General features: G+C 32.2%; 1 protein-coding gene and 1 long non-coding RNA gene across 11 annotated transcripts in view; one reads left to right on the plus strand and one right to left on the minus strand.

The window, feature by feature from the left end:
* LOC129920496 (tau-tubulin kinase homolog Asator) overlaps window positions 1–17,259 on the minus strand; it is a 33,083-nt gene continuing 15,824 nt past the window's right edge. For 4 of the 10 annotated variants that reach the window (XM_056001757.1, XM_056001756.1, XM_056001759.1 and 1 more), the window contains 14 exons: window positions 15,080–15,434; window positions 14,568–14,933; window positions 14,111–14,500; window positions 13,836–14,048; window positions 13,701–13,772; window positions 13,065–13,472; window positions 12,130–13,005; window positions 11,832–11,932; window positions 11,449–11,593; window positions 9,234–9,336; window positions 8,643–9,167; window positions 6,925–7,791; window positions 4,976–5,069; window positions 1–4,868 (listed from right to left, as the gene is read on the minus strand). In XM_056001757.1, coding sequence (XP_055857732.1) covers window positions 4,373–4,868; window positions 4,976–5,069; window positions 6,925–7,791; window positions 8,643–9,167; window positions 9,234–9,336; window positions 11,449–11,593; window positions 11,832–11,932; window positions 12,130–13,005; window positions 13,065–13,472; window positions 13,701–13,772; window positions 13,836–14,048; window positions 14,111–14,500; window positions 14,568–14,933; window positions 15,080–15,434 — 5,011 coding nt within the window. In that variant the 3' untranslated portion in view covers window positions 1–4,372. The remainder of the gene's footprint in view (window positions 4,869–4,975; window positions 5,070–6,924; window positions 7,792–8,642; window positions 9,168–9,233; window positions 9,337–11,448; window positions 11,594–11,831; window positions 11,933–12,129; window positions 13,006–13,064; window positions 13,473–13,700; window positions 13,773–13,835; window positions 14,049–14,110; window positions 14,501–14,567; window positions 14,934–15,079; window positions 15,435–17,259) is intronic. The other 6 variants (XR_008773260.1, XR_008773259.1, XR_008773257.1 and 3 more) reach the window with 6 other exon arrangements.
* On the plus strand, window positions 4,957–5,574 carry LOC129920497 (uncharacterized). The gene is made up of 2 exons (XR_008773261.1): window positions 4,957–5,082; window positions 5,278–5,574. It is a non-coding gene; the product is annotated as an uncharacterized LOC129920497 (long non-coding RNA).

The following is a 17,259-nucleotide window of genomic DNA, read 5'->3' on the forward strand; positions in this document are numbered from 1 at the left end:
TTGTGTGTTAATTTTTATTTCAAATTTGTTTATTTTTTTCTTATAATTTCACTCCAAATTTCTTGTATTTCCTTTTTTTCATACAGTTATCCATTTTTATATCCACTAAACATTATCACAAGAAAATCCAAATCTAATTAAATTGCTTCTTTAATTTTTTTTTTTTTTTGTATAAATAAATATAAATAGACATTCTAACTAAATTGATAATTTAAATGTTTTAATAAGTTATTATTAGCAACTTATTTTAGGTACAATTTATGTATATATTTTATTCGGTTTTTTTTTTTCTTTCTGATCTTTGCACATTAATATTTGAGTTTAATTTGTTTATAAAATAAATTTATTATTTACTAATTTATTCATCTAAGCTTATAGGTTCGTTCATCTATAAAATAATAATAATAAAAAACAATAACATAATATTCTTTAAAAAAATCTTTCTCCAAATTGTATGGCATTAGTTTTCTATTTTAATTTAATGCTGTTTATATATGTTTAAAGTGGAAAATATTATCCACTCTTTTTCGCAAAGATTTTCTTAAATGTATTTTAACGTTCGTTACAATTTAAGATCTATTCATGTCTCCAATTTATAAGGAGCACATAGGGGAAGGCATTAGTGGCAGTGAATGGGCCACAGTCTTCGAAAGGTTAAGTCTTTTTTGCGAACTAAACATTCGGCGTTATCATAAATTCTATTAGTATCGTAGTTTTGTTAGAACACACAGAAAAAAACCTATCACTTGTCTTTGTCGTACCAAATCTATGATACGGATGGAATTCATGATAAAAACAAATGTAATGTTGTCCCTATAACAGAGGAGGTGCGTAGAAGTAACATCACTTCAAATGGGTAAAACAATAGTTCATCTTTAGAAACATTGCACAAAGGTATGTGTATAAGAGTACTCGAAGAGTTTTTAACGAAAATGAAGCCCATACACAACACACAATATATATCAAAATTTGTTGATTTTTTTGTGTCGGTGTCACGATCTAAAACATGTGATTAAACAAAGTATATGCTGTATTCGAGAAGGGAGGCACAACAATTTAAGGAACCAAGAGGTCCTTTACAAGACCTTATACATCCAAGTCCTGCTGTATGGAGTGAAGGCATTAATATCAACAAGAGCGGATGAAAACCTTCTGTTTTGCTTTGAGAGAAAGAGTGTTCGAGTAATATTTGATCCAGTATGCATCGGCGGTGAATCGAGGAAAAGGTACAACAACAAGCTGTATTGCCTTTACATCGACCTGGTCAGAAAGCTGTAAATTCAGGGGTTAAAATGACTGGGTCATGTGGAGCGTATGAACACCGACGCACCAGCCCGGTGAGTTTTCATATACATATAACCCTGATGGACAACGTGGAAGAGGATGACCTCATCTTAGGTGGCGCGCTCAATTAGAGAAAAACCTCAACCAACTTGATGTGCGCAACTGGAGAATAAGGACCGAGCTAGCTGGAAAGGCTTGTCCGTTCAGGCCGAGATCGACCCGGGACTCCGAGCGCCACCTTGATTAAGTAAGTAAGTCACGATCGGTGTTCTGCGTACGAATTATACACAAAACTTAAGAACTTAAGAAAATAATAGCTTAAATGCATCATCAAATGATGTTTTCTATGTGGACACTGAAATCATATGAAAATACATTACAATCTTACTAATATTTTCTTTCAAATATTGATTGAAGGTTGCACTTGGGATACATTATATACAACACATATACATATTACATATTAAAAAAAAAGAGAGCGAACAAGCTGAAAACACACTCGAGCATTGCGTGAACAACTATTCAAATAGCTAACATCGATCAAAGTATAAATGGGGAAATATTTTGTTTTGTTTTATAAATAAGGGCAAAATTTAAATTAATTCTAGTTTTAAGTCTTCCATCTTCAACAGTCTTTAAGCATATTGCAGAAATACTGCAAAGATAAAATAAAAATATCATCAATATCAATTTGTTTCATAAATCTCAGATATCACCTTCGTGGGTAACTTATCTCTTTTATTCTGAAATCCAATGTAACGCAGGTAAATTCACTTAGTAATTAAAACTTACTAATGCAATTCCTGCCTAAAGCATAGTAAAAAACAAAGGACAATTGCCATACAACTGCGAATTAAATAAAAAGAGAATACATAAAACAATTTTTTTTTACTAAGGTAGATTGTACCTTTATTATTAACTTATTAGCCTGTTAAGTCCAAGTTAAACAACTTTGTAATCAAGAAACTCAAAACAATTACAAATCCGATTAGATAAGCCGTGTTTTTGTGGTAACTCAGTACTTAGCTGAGTAAACATTTTATATTGTGAACAACAAACGATTGTTTAGACAAACATTTTCTATGTAAAGCAACCATTGGTTGTTGTTTGCCGTGCAAAATTTTACTGAGCTAGCTAAGTACTGAGTTACAACTAAAACACGGCTATAGTGAACAAAGTCGCAAAGACTTTCCGATTTGTTCAAAAAATTTTTAATTTTCAAGTTGAGATTTCTCAAAAACGAAGAATCAAATGTGCGTTGAGATGCCACAAAATCAGACTAACGCGTTTAACTGCGTGTGATCTTGTTTTTTGTAAGCTTTATGTAACCGACACCATGAAGAAATAACGGATACCATAATAGGACTTTATATCTTAAGAAACGACCTTCTGCACATATTTACATGTTGGCAAATGTTTGAAGAATAAGACTTCTATTGTCAGTCAAATCGACATACATTCTTATAATCAATTTTCTTGCTCATATTGCTGTGTGTATTTGTTTATTAGGCTATACAAACAAACAATTACATATGTATATTATATTTTTTTCATAAAGTCAAAGAGGCAAATAATAATTGCATTTGCCAGATCAAACTGAGCATGGGTGGCTGATGACAGTGTTTGACTGAGATTCAGTTTGCATATTTCAGGTTTTTTTTTTCAGTTATCATTTCTTGAGAGCTGTAATTATGCTCGACTAAAAAGTCAGTTTGATTGCAGCCTTGAGACAAAATAGCATTTATGTACATACATAATATGTTAACATAATAAATTAACATGAGGTATATATTATATACCTCATGTTAATTTATTGCCTCTCTATTCGTTTCAAATTTTTGAATGAACATTTTGATGCTACAAATATTAAAATATTTTGTTTTCTTTTTTAAAATTTATTTTTTAATTTTTTTCAAATTTAATTGCCTTTTTTTGGGGCTGGATTTTTATACAATTCATTGATTATTCTTATTTTCTTTTCATCATTTCGACTAATAATTCTATATATATTAAAACAGGCCTTAAATATATCATCTCTTTTTTTATCTTTTTCTCAGTGCAATATTGCTTAATTTTAGAAACTTATCAGAAAAAGAGAGAGAAAGAGAGCATTAGATACAGATTTAATTTGTTTGTTTTTTAAGTTAATTTTTAATTATTATTAATTTTTTTTTTATGTGAAACTCAGTTTTTATTGTTTAATTTAGACAGGTTAAGATTATTATTTTCGGATTATAGTATGTATATTGTTTACTTATGCAACTAAATAATCCGGCAAAAATCTTAAAATGTCTAAGGACCACAGCAAAAGCCTCAATTTTTTAAATTTATTTTTCTTTTTTTTTAAATGTTTTTTTTTGACATAAATAATTTATGTATATATATGAGCTACCCTAGCAAAACTTGTATTTGTTGCATTTCATTTTCTTTTTGTTTTATAATCAGATAATGAATTTTTGTTTTTGTCGTATTTTAATTTGTATATATATAACGAGAATTTTTGGGAAGTAACTATTTTGTCTTAGTTTAATTTTTTAATTTTTGTTTTTTTATATTTACTTTTATTAGATTAGGAAAATTTATATTAATAGATTTATAGCAATAAAAAGTATGTTTATGAGAAAAAAAAGATGAGGAGCGATCTTTTGAGGGTGTTGGGGAATTGGATTGTTGGGTCAGCGATATTAACAACGACTTATGAATACCATTTCCTTACATAATAAAAGAAAATAAATTCATAGTTTTTAGGCCTGCCATCATCTTGACCAAACAATCAAATCATACATATTTAAACTCAACATAATACATATGTATATTTTAGGGGCAATGCGAAACATGAATTTTTTTGCATTCGTATTATTGAATAGAGTTTTATTGGCCTTAGTGCTACTTGGATAAACTTGTCATTTATTCTCAATTTATCTATAAATAATTCGCTTGATCCAACAATGACCGTAAGTGTGTTGTCTCTTTTTTTTTTTTCTTATTTGTTTTTTTTTTTTTCTAAAAATTTACCAATAAAAATACTTGCCATTTTATGTTTTTTGTTGTAAATATTCAAATCTTCTAGTTTTATTTTTTATTAGTTTTAATCTAAATTGTGTCTATAACGTCTTAAACGAGCTGTATTTTCAAGTTTTGGTGCACCTGGAGGTGGTGTAATATCATTACGTATTGCCTCGGCAGCAGCAAGGCTTAAATCTCTTGCCAATGTAGTATAAACATCAAGTGGTTCTTGATTATTTTCAAATTTACTATTAGTACCAACAAATGAGTGATGATGATGTTGATGGATAGATGTTGGTGTTGTTGTTGTTGTTGCATCAATATCACAACTATTGCCGTTACGACTCATTAATAGCTGTGTTGTGGATGGAGGACAAATCTTATTATTTGCTGATGGCTCAATCAAAAGCTCAGACTTGTTATGTCGTTGTTGTTGCTTTTGTTCAACGGGTGCTGCTGCAAAAGCTGTTGGATGTTGTAAACCTCGCTGCTGTTGCTGACTAAACGATTTCTCTTCACTATTATCGGATGAATGATCATCAAATTGACCCAAGAGATGTGTTGGAATACTTTGAGTTCTTTTGTGTCGTTTGATTGTTTTTTTTTTTTTTTTTTGATTTATTTATATTTTATTGTTAAAATTTTTGAAAATTATTATTGAAAAAAAAAATTATTATCTATTTACCTGCTAGCATTTCGAGATCTAGGACGTGCAAATCTTAAATTTAACTGAGATGGATCTGTGACATATTTTTCAGTTTGGCGACGTCTTCTTAGTCCTGCATTTCCAGAGTAAGTTTCATTAGGCAAGAATGTAAAGTAAAAAAGAAGATATTCCAAAAATATGTTTGTTTTTTTTTTCTTTTTTTTCAAGAAAATAAAAATAAAGAAAAAAACCTTACAACGCGAGATAGAGAGAAATAAATACAAAATCAAGATGACAAATATGAAAATATCAGAAATAATATATTTCTTTTTTATTTACAGGGAAAAAATGGGCAAGCACTGGGATTGGTAAAAGAACGAGTATTATTAATATTTGTTCGTCATTTGGTTTTCAAGTGATCTCACACAGTTTTGAAAATTGTATGTATTGAATAATATTGTTGAAGGAATAATTGGAAAAAAGTGGAAGCATAAAACAAATTAAATAAAAGAACTGTAAAAGTGAGTGTTTTTTTTTAATTTTTGGTTTAAGAAATTATGTATGCTCATGATTGTATTTTTGGTAAAAAAAAAAAAAAATAAATAACGAAGTAAAATCCCAATTTTCAAGTTAATGTATGACGTTGAATCCGCACTCGAGACTCTTTTTGAGTTTATACACGTTAATGTCGTAATCGATTGGTTTCACTCTGGGTTTATTATTCATGTATAGATTTGAATCAATTTTAAACGTTAATCAGAAACTATTTCTATCGGGATCATTTTCATTGAGCCAAACATTAGTTCCAATTTTGATTAACAGATGGCTTTTCTACACACATGAACATTGTACAGTGCGGTTGGAAAAGTTTTGGTCGCACATTTTACTACTCTTTTCGGGCACATTTAAGTAGCAAATTTTCGTTCAAATACTGCACAAAAGTCTGAAAAATTTATTAAAATCCTCTGCGGTGGAAAAAAAAACAATACAAAACAATATTGCATTTTTTATAAATCGTTAAAAATGAGCCAGGCACCAGAAACCTTTGTTTCTGTGTAATCACTTTTTGCTGCCGTGACCGTGTATAAAAGTAAATGAAACGTTTAAAACCCTATAATATAAACAAATCCTCACTAAAAATTATATAGTTCTTGCAACACATTTGACAAAATTCGAAAAAAAAGTTTGAACAACATTTTTGTGAAAGCCACTGTAAGAATAACTACACTTGTAGTAGATCTGCTTTGATTTTGTTCTTCTGATTTGAAGTATTTCCATCAAGTTTATTTTACATTCAAAATCGTTTTAAATGTAGAAGATTTTCTAAAGAAAGATAAAAAAACATAAGCTTATAGGTATTTGGGAACGAATTTCATATTAGAATTTTTTGAGAAAATACGGTTAAAAAAGTTATCATTACTTTACTTCTGTTTAACAATAGAGGTAAAAGAATTATTTTTGTTATCATAATATTAATTGCCACATTTGTTTTGGAAATCTTCACTTTTTCTTAAGCAACTTTCTTAACTTTGCTGTTTTAGATTTTTAATCCCTAATTGAAAGTGCAACGAATGTTCATAATTTGTATTTTGAAAGATTAAAAAGACCACCCGCAGGTTTTCTTTTTTAAATAAATACATACTTATACATAAAAACAGTTCTATCAAGAATTGCCAGTCTCAGCAGCATTTTCGTTTCATGAGCAAAAAAAAAAAAGAATACATTTCTTTCTTGGTTTAAAGAAGAAAAATATGACCTTCTTGTTTTATTTTTCTTCGTGAGTGCACTTTTAGAACTTTCAGCTTTAAAAATTTCATACATTAATATCATCTGTTTCTTAAAAAAAAAAATATAACAAAAACAAAATTGAGGAAAGTATAAAAAAAAAATCAAATTTTCACAAAGAACACATTACACACGATTTTGTTTGTATATTATGGTGGCTATGTGTTTTAAAAAAAAAAAAAAATAAAGTCTTTCTCACCAACCTGGATTAATATCCGCAAAATCAGGATTTTGATAGCCAATTAGAAAACTACCACCACTTATATTATTACCCTCACCACTACCAACAAGACCACTGTTATTGCTTCCGCTTGGTGCAACAACAACATTATTACTTGCAAATAAATTGGCTGCAGCGGTAGCATCACAGCCGGCCCATGAAGCACACTTAGATAAGCGTAAATTGGGATTTAAAATTGGAATTTTACTAGCACCAAGTCCAATACAACAGTTTGCTGGTAATGGTACTGGCGCTGCTACTGATGATGAGGCATCACCCTTTGTACCTGTTGATGCTGTTGTTGTTGTTTCTGTGATGGTTGTCGTTGTTGTGTGTGCTGAATTAATAGTAGCAGGAGTACCAATTTGTGTAGAATCATCAATAAACGATGACGATGATATTCTTGATTTTTTTCCTTTCAATTGCAATGCTGTTTTTATGAGATCATCAGCTTCACCACCACCACCACCACCTTCATGCCCTTCTCCATCATCAACTGTACTATCTGTAGTTGTATCATTTTTATCACTACAACAAGGTGCTTGTATAATATTATATTTTTTTAATTTAAGTGCATCTGTTGCGGGTGGTGCTGCAGAATCACTACAACTGCCGCTGCCTATCACATGAGCTAAGCTCGAAGAATTAATATTTTTGCTACTATTTGCTATTGATCGCTGACTATTGTTACTTTTTAGTATGGCTTGTGGTTGTTGTGCTAAAGGTGTTTTACTCAAATTTGCAGTGGATATTGGATGTTGTTGTTGGGTGAAAATTGAATTATTTACTGTCACACCAGTTGTTGCTGCTAATGCATCATAATACACAGATTCATCAGGATTTGGACTCTCTGTTGTTGACAAAATAAATAAATAAAATAAATGAATAGGCAGTGCAGTTATGTTAAGGCTCTTTTGAAAAATTCAGATTAAATATTGAAATATTGTTCTTAAAAAATAAATAGTCCGTTATTTTTATGAATTAATCTTAAATATTCACGTACATATGTATACTTTTTTATACCACGAAAAGAAAACAATCGCAAGATATTGCCAGGTCTACCGAAGTGCAGGGTTTCACTAGCCCACCACAACATAACCCCTGGTTTGATGATAAATGCCGGTAAGCACATGCAGCTTAACAGAAAGCCCAAGTTTTTGCAGTTTGTGAAACCGCAAAATAAATCTCCACATGCGAATTGAATGACAAGAACATTGATATCTTTATAGAGAGCCAGACGGAAATCAAAGCTAGAACCCAAAAAAAAGCTCTCGGGGAATACATCTTCGACGAGCTAGATGACGTCTAGTCCTTGCCACTAAAGAACATTATGAAATTTATTAAAATTTCAAGATGGTTCAGGGAGACACCCCATACCAATAGTTAAAATTCAACTAAACCAAAGGAAGGGTGATACATGGAACAGCGAGTAAATTCTTACTACGAATACACGAATTATTTTTCGATTCTTTTCGGGAAGCGAGTTATTTCTTATAACGAGTACACGAATTATTTTTCGATATCTCCATTTCGTTTTCAAAATTAAAAAAAAAATATATTTCTCATCATTTTAAATTTCATGTACTTAGGTATTTTTTTAGTAATAAATGAGTTTAAAGAACAATATTTCGTAAAAGGAACAGATAAAAATAAAAACGGGTTCAAACAAAGTACACTTATGTAGATAACAAAATAAATTACCTTGAGGAATCACTCGGATTTCTAAGCGACCACTTACAGCACATCCGTCGTCGTTAGTTGTTTCTTCGCCGGCACTATTAACACCGCCAGTTGATATTGATGTGGCGGCGGCACATTGAACTTGTTGCTGTTGCTGCTGCTGTGATGAAAGACAGACAGAAGGAGGATGAGGCAGAGGAGGGGGAAGAGGTTGTTGTTGTTGAGCATTAGGCGTTGCTATTGTAGTTTGTGTTGTTGTTGTCTCAACTCTCCATGGAATAAATTTAAGCTCACAATTTGATTGAAATAAATTTGCTGACGATAAAAGTTTTATACTATCGCCACCTAAAACTGTTGCTGCTGCACCTGTACCAGTAGCCCCTTCTATTAATGGGGCTTGCTCATTGCCTTTGACTGGAAGATTCAATGTGCCATCGATTTGAAGTTCTTGAAATTCAGGAAATGCAACATTTGGTAAACTGTTACGATGCTTCGATGTTAATAAACGACCGCCATTGCCATTATTGTTATTATTGGTATTGTTTTCTAAATTTTTTTTGAACAAGTTACTTATTAATTAACAATATTGATGTATATAATAGAATTAGTTACCTTTTGTTGCAGCAGAAATAACTGCATTAGCATCTGTTGTATTTGCCTTATCTGAACAAATTTCACGAACGCATACATTTCGAGTGATATCCATGCGATAAATCTAATGTAAAAATAATTAATATAATTTAACATTGTTTTCATATTAAGTGATAATGAAATTTTAAGAGCATTTCATGCAAGACATAAAACATTAACAAAACTAAGCTAGAAAAAACAAAGATGTTATTACATTTATAACAAAGATTTTTTGTTGATATTGAAACACATACTTATTGAAACACACTAACATAGCCACGCAAAAAAAAAAACAAGGAAAACAAAACCTCGAAGAGAATACATGGGTAGGAAAAATGTGAGTTTTTTGCGTGCTTACGTTAGCTTGTATCAATATTTTTGTACAACTATACAATTGTAGGGTCAAATGGAAAAACGGCACATGTCCACTTCAGATCAAAAATAAACTAATGATGAGGTCTTGTAGTAATTACTGAGCTCTAGCTGATGACATCCTTACTTTTAGAAAACAAATAAAAGCTTTACTGAACAAAATAAATAAAAGATTTATTTTAGTACAAAGTTGTAAAGAGACAAAATTTTAAATTGCGTTTCTCTCGGAATGAGATGGAATGGATGGCCATGTGCTGTTTTTCCCTTGGACCCTTAAATTTGTAATGAAGTCAAGAGAAAACGATTATTTTAAAGCAAACTAAAACTATGGGGTTAAATGAGGAAAACCAATACAAAATGGACGAAATAAGGTTTCAGTTTATTCAGTTCAAATTTAAAAGAATTTTTTTTTGTTTCTGCTGTCTTTTTTTTTTGTGACATCAAATTAAAAATCTTGAGGACAATAAAATCATCTAGCACATTATATTTTAATTAATAAACAGAGGTAACAACCAGCAGTCTACTAAAAACCTATCTTTAAAGAATTTTAAAACAACAAAATGCGGACGAAAACTCTTCGAAGCTGGTATTGACATATTGAATGAAGAAGGGCTGTATACTTGTGGAAAAAATGAAATAAAATTACCTTAAGAAGAAGACTTAAGAAGAAGATGTGACAAATCGTTATAATAGTAAAACCGAGCCTGGAATCTCAAAATAAAATAAATTTTATTTCTTTGTTAGGGTCGACAAAAAGGAAATTATTACAAATCGTTTTTCTCGGAAATTAAGATTTTTATAATCAGATTTATATCACAAACAGATTGCAAAATGCCAAAAGAAACTGAGTGTCAGACTGGGGTCTCAACCAATATTATGTATATAAACTAATATCTTAGAAAGTTTTTTTTTTAAGGAACCTGTTGTGCACTTTTTGAAAGAAAAATGTAAAAATCTATTGAGAACAGACCTTATTTATTTTATTTTTATATTTTTTTACTTGCTTTTTAATCAGTTCAAGTTGAAACACATTCTTGAAAACAAATATGTTGGTTGTTTTCAGTGTTATCTTGTTCTAACATTTTTCACTATACAGAGCCATGTTACTCTCTGCCCTTTTTCTAGGAATCAGGATCAGCCATTCATGAGTCACATGAGTTTACATTCCTATAGCAGTCATGAAGGGCTAGTCTTCTTATTTATTACTGATACGTTTCATGAGTTTTGATATTAAAACGTGGCACTCTGCGTTAATTGGGTCATCAAGTGGGTTAGCTTATGACCGCCACTTCTACCTACCTTATTTATTGTGCTTATTTATTGATCGACTATTCATATGTCTACATATGAATCAAACTGATACTTACACAATTGGCAAATCGTACATCACACTTCATTCAATTAAAAAAAAAAAGAATCGCTAGTACAAGTAGTTGTGTAACAAAAAAAAAATATTGCGTACCAAATCAGGATTTTTGAGGATTGTGTACTTTTACACACATGCGAAATATTTGAGATCTTCGATCGTATGGGATTTTGTTAAAATTTTTTAGTAATAATTGCTTCTATCATCTTTTATTATTCATAAAATAAAAAAAGCATTTTTTAGATTTATGTCCATTTGGTTCCTAAATTTTCGTCTCTAGTGATCCAAAGTTTTTCAAGTAAATTAAAACTTTTCCTCAACAATAAGTTATAAAGACTTACACCTCATTTCAACCATTTCGCTAGGCAGAGTTTTTTTTTGTTTTTTCATTTCAATATAGAAAGCAAAACATAATTGATTTCTTTTTTAAATAAAACAAAATTAATAAATATTTCTTACTGTATAATCGAATGCGGCCTGTTGTATCACTGGCGGTTCAAGATCCCTGCGTAAGATATTACCCAACGCTGGCTCTGACCAACAATGAGGTAGTGATTCTTGTAAATTTGTATAGTTTTCAATACCGGCTATATTAAGATTGCACCTGAGATAGAATAATTTTTTTGAATGTAAAATATCGCGTTATGAAATTCATATATCAGTCAGATTGTTAAAATAATTATAGTTAAAGTCTTGAGGAGTTCAATTATCTGTTATTTTTGTTTTTAACTCTATTTTGATTCAAAATCAAAAGCAACTCCTCACAAAAGGAATGAAAATATAATTAAAAAAAAAAAAAACTATTTTAATAAAAAAAAAATAATTAAAATTTGAAAACATACTTTTTCCGTTTAGCGTCACGTTTACGCGAGGTCGGTTGCTTACTGACTAAGTTTGGTTGTGATTGTGAGACTAAATGACTTTTACCTCGGTGATCAGGGCTCTGTAAGAAAAAAACATACAAAAATAAAGAAAAAAAAAAAGGAAGACAAACAAAAGCGAGGGCGAAGAATTTACATATCAAGAAGAAAAGAGGAACAGATTTTTTTTTGTGCAGTGTGAAGAGGGACAAAACACACAATTATTCACTCTTTTTACAATTTTATACTTATATTAGACATTTGCTCAATATATTCTTACCTGTGGCTCTTGTTTCCATTCATTGTCAGTGGTTTCTTCAGAATCATCAAATTGACTCTTCCACTGAGAAGCTAGAGTCAAAGCACCACCACCTTTAGTCATTTGTTGCAATGCGGAGACATTTTCATCGTCGATCAAAGCAAATTGTGTGACCGAGTGATCTCGAGTTGTGCCACCACTTAGTCTTTGAGTTGAACCAGTTCCTGTACCAGGAGATGGTCTGAGATTAGAACGGCGACCTGAACCACAACCGCCAGCACTGCTAGCATTCGCCGAACCACCTCCACCTCCACCACCACTTGAACCACCTCCACCAACTAGGCGACCACTCACAGCCGCGGATTCACCAGCACTTTGATGATTTCGATTATTACGCACATAATCGGCAGAACTTTTATTGGCATCAAGAGAGAATGGAAAAGCTTCGTTTTCTCTTGGAGAACCTGTCTCAGAAGCTATCAATTCATGCACACAACTAGGTGGGGCTGTGAGAACGCGCAATCGCCCATAAGTTGACTTATCCTGGGACTTATGACCACCAGCTGTGGTCACATTATCGTTCGCATGAGTTTCAGTTTCAGTTTGATCAATTTGCGATGTGGATCGGCGTGCTTTGGCAGGACTACTGATTCCGTTGGGATTTGCTGTTGTTGCAGTTCCACCTCCGTCATTTACTGTAGTTCCAGAATATATTTTCTTTGGAAGAATATCACCAGTTAATGAGCCACCACCACCACTACCATTTCCAGTTGGTGGCGTGAAATTGTGCTGAAGATCTGTGGGTGGTATGCCAACCATGGAAGTTAGACCTTGGAATTTTGATGATTTATTAGCAGGCGAATCGATTAATGATTCAATTGGAACGCCCTGATGGAACTGAAACGAAAAGAAAATAAAAAATCCGCTAAATAATTGGATTGTGTTGAAGCACGTACCATTGGCGGCAAAGAAGCAGAATTATTTTGTGTTTGTTGTTGTTGTTGATGAATGTGAGTATTTGTTAAAAGTTGCTGCTGCTGCTGTTGGTGTTGTTTTTGTTGCAGCAACACTGGATTTGAGGAAACATTTGGTATTCCGGCTGTAAGATTAGTTGATTTTAGAAGACCTGTCGATGATGCCGTAGCTATATGCTGAGCCATTGGATCATTTGAAATTATTCCTACTGCTGCAGAAGCCGCTGTATTCACACCAACAACATTAGGAGTTTTCGAGTTTACTTGATGTTGTTGGAGCTGTTGTTGCTGAATATTTTGTTGCTGGCAACTATTATTCTGATTTAAGCCGCCAGCATTTTGAATAATTTCATTATGCGGTGATGTTGTGGCATTACAATTTTTATCAACCTAAAGGAAGAAATCAATATCGAATATGAGAGAGTGCATATTGTTGAACAATATTTTCGAAAATCTTCCGCGATTAACTTCAGAGACAACATTTTCGGGATTGAAAACTCTATTTTTAATAATCTTCGATATAGTGATTTGTTGTTTGTTATATCCATTTTTATCAAGACAACGCTTTAACTTCAAGAAATTTCAAAACTCTAATTTTCAGAATTTTAATATATTTACCTTATCTTTAAGATGATTGGCGGGCTCAGTTGATGCTAAATGCGCAGTGTCAACTTCATTTCTTCTTCGTATCTGTTATAAAAGATTTTTTTTTACAGTTTAAAACATAGATTTCTTGGTTTAAATTTAGCTTACATATTCAGTTCCGCTAGCATTTGAAGCAGCTACCGTCATTTGTGTTACATTTCCATGCACATATTCATTTTTGGTCTGAACTAGAACGTTATTGACTTGAGAAGTAGATGTTGCACCACCAGTCCCCACTACATCAGTTTTTTCCCAGTCATATGGATCGGAATCTTTAACGCCACGTCTTTTCATACAGCGCTCAAATAGTGAGATCAACATCTGCAAAAAAAAAAAAAAAAAACAATCAGGAGTTGGAAAATTGGAAAGGTACAAGAACTTACATTATAATCCGGTCGATCAGCATAAGTCAACGATTGTATGTGTTCGAGAAATTGCTTTAAATCGGATGGAAGATGTTTGAGTAAAGCACGATGATCGTATTTTTCTTTGGTTAGACCAACTTGTTCCTTATCTTTGATTTTTCGCCATGGCAATTGGCCATTGACAAATTCGACTAGCATATAAAAAAGTGACCAGAGATCATCATGACGACCCATTTCACGATTTCGATGAGCATTTATTGAGGCATAGCGTACAGTTCCACGAAAGCCAGCAGCTGCTCGGGGACATCGTACTTCTCCGGTGCCCGTAGTGTATTGACGTGCCAGACCAAAATCCAACATATAAACGCGTCGGCAATTGTATGGCAATCGACCAATCGAAAAGTTGCTCTAAAAAAAAAAACAAAATTAAAAGAATTTAGTTCATCTACAGATTTGAACAAGGCAAAATGCTTACCGGTTTGATGTCACGATGTAAAAACCCAACCGAATGTATGGACTCAATAGCTTTGAGAATTTGTAATCCTAGACGGAGCGTAGTACTCAAAGAAAATGCTCCTCTAGGTTGAGCACGCCGCAATTCGGCCAAATTCTTACCCTGAAGTTGCATTACAACATAATTGAATCGGTCATTTCGACCACAACCGATAAATCTGCAAACATGTTCTTTGCCTTGGAGTTTTTTCAACACAGCAACTTCCATTTTGAGAACTTGTTTTGGTTGTCGCGCTGATTCAACTTTTAAGGCCACTTGTTCACGGGTAATTAAATCTTGGCCTTCATAAATCTCACCAAAGCCACCGCCTCCAATCTTTCGAACAACCTATCAATATAAATGAAATGCTTTAAAACTTATATTTTATATAAAAAAAAAAAAACTGTAACTAAATAAATTAGTTAATGAGTAAGAAGATTTAACAAAAAAGAAAAACAAAAAATGAAAATACTTGAGCAACAAATATTAAATACCTTCCATCGCTCTTTAACCACATGACCTGGTTGCAATAGATCTTCTGAAGTCATTTTTGTGTTTAGAAAATTATTGTTTTGGTGATTTTGTTGTTGGATATTACAATTATCGTTGTTATTGTAATTATGATGTTGGTTGTTATTGATATTTCTTTCAATTGGTCCAGCTTGTCCCGGCGAACCCACACGAAAAGTGACACGGTTACGGACACCTAATCGTCTTGGATTAGCGGGAAGTGTTGCAGAACGTTGTAATGCATTTCCAGGCGACTTTACATCATTAATATTATTGTTGTTTTGGTGTGATTCAATATGGTTGTTGTTGTTGTTGGTGGTGCCGGCATTATCGCCCCGCCTAAAATAATTAAAAATAATAAAACGTTCTACATTAGTAATTATTTAACTATTCGGTTGAGTATGAACAAACAAAATCTTGAGATTTCTTACCGTTAAAATAAATTTATTGCATGGGTCAAACTTTAGTCTTGAGTATGATTTGGGACCATATATTTTTTTAATTAGAACTTAAATACCAACCCCTAAGGGCCAGAAGTATGAGTGTGCAAATTTTTTAATTTCGAGTTTATTGGTTGATTGGATTACCTTTTAGGTGATCGATCTATGATTTACCAAAATTTAGAATACACAGCCATCAAGGAGGAGTTAATGGCATGAATGAAAAGTTTATTTTCACTAAGTTTGGCCAAAAACACGAATGTGATGCATTCAAAATTCTGGCTTGTAACTAACAGTTGCATATAACTTAGTCATAAGGTAACCAAATAGAAGGCTTTATTTGGACCAATAAGTTTTAATTAATTTATCTTGTGAGCCAAACTGCAAGCCTAAGCAAAATCTTTAAATACATATATGTAATTGATTCAGGTGACAGAAGCACTCAATACTTTTTTAACCCCCGATATAAATCATATTAAGATTTCAAGAACATTGATTAACCCGTTTTGATAAAATTAATTTTTCAAAAATCCAAAATTAAAAGTTAGGAATTTATTTGGTTACTAATAACGTTTTGAACAAAAATATTCATTGAAATCAACGATCCTGACATACAAAAGGCGTTATGTCATGTGTGATTGTTATTCGGACTCGATTTTCTTATGTAGGTATCCTAAGCGGGTCAAAATTCTGGCTTACAATTTTTAACATTTACCAAGCCCTTGTTTAATTTTTTGAAAAGCAGAATTTTGAAAAACAGAATTTCAAAAAGCAGAAATTTGACAAAAGATTTCGATCCCGGCAGAATTTTGACCCTAACCCATCCTAAGCTTGCCCTGCTATAGTACCAATATCACAAGTAAAAAGGCTAAAAATCTTACATAATTAAATCATTATTAAGTTAATTTTTTTTTAATCTATCAAAAGTTTCTAGGGGGGGCAACTTTCCCCCCCCGCCCCCCCCCCCCCCTTGCGTACGGCCTTGAATGCAACCGCCCACCCATCACAGCTCAGCTCACTTTCATATTTGGTAAAGACATGCCAAAAGCTGCAATAAAAACTATTACTATTACTGGCAAAAGTTTGACCTATCAAAAAATATTTTACGAATCTCATTTGTTGGTATTTGGCCTGACCAAGTCTGTAATGATATCTTTTATCAATCATATCATAAAAGAATAAAAGATATTGTGTGGCTAAAAGACTTTTTTAAAGTAGCAAATTTCCAATAGAATAAGATACTTTTCTTTTATTTATACCTTAATTCATAGTTAAATGGAATATAAGTAAATTGTAATTGATACAACACCGAACAAAAAAAAAATTTAAATAGGTCAAATCAATTGCAGTTGCAGCTTCCAAGAAGGGGAGGGAGCACCAACAGCAACTAAGTTAATCAACAAGCAAAGCAGTAACCCTGCTTCGATAAATATAATTGACACATGCAATTTATTTACTGGACAGCTCCACCAGGTCAAAATCAAATTAAATATTTCAATGATGCAGCCCAACCACACACGTCTTAACAACAACACCATCAGAAAAAAAGCAATTATAATCTCGAAAAGAAAGAATTAACCTCCTGCAGCTCATATTTTGCAAACCAATAGCAGCAACAAAGCACCAAGATTAGTCTACCTGCCCTTTCATCAAGGAACCGCCATCGCCACAAAGAAGATCGGGCGTCCTCATTGTATTCAATTGCAATCTACACAACCTACCAC

Source organism: Episyrphus balteatus, chromosome X (assembly GCF_945859705.1).
Source record: "Episyrphus balteatus chromosome X, idEpiBalt1.1, whole genome shotgun sequence".
NCBI classification, from domain to species: domain Eukaryota; kingdom Metazoa; phylum Arthropoda; class Insecta; order Diptera; family Syrphidae; genus Episyrphus; species Episyrphus balteatus.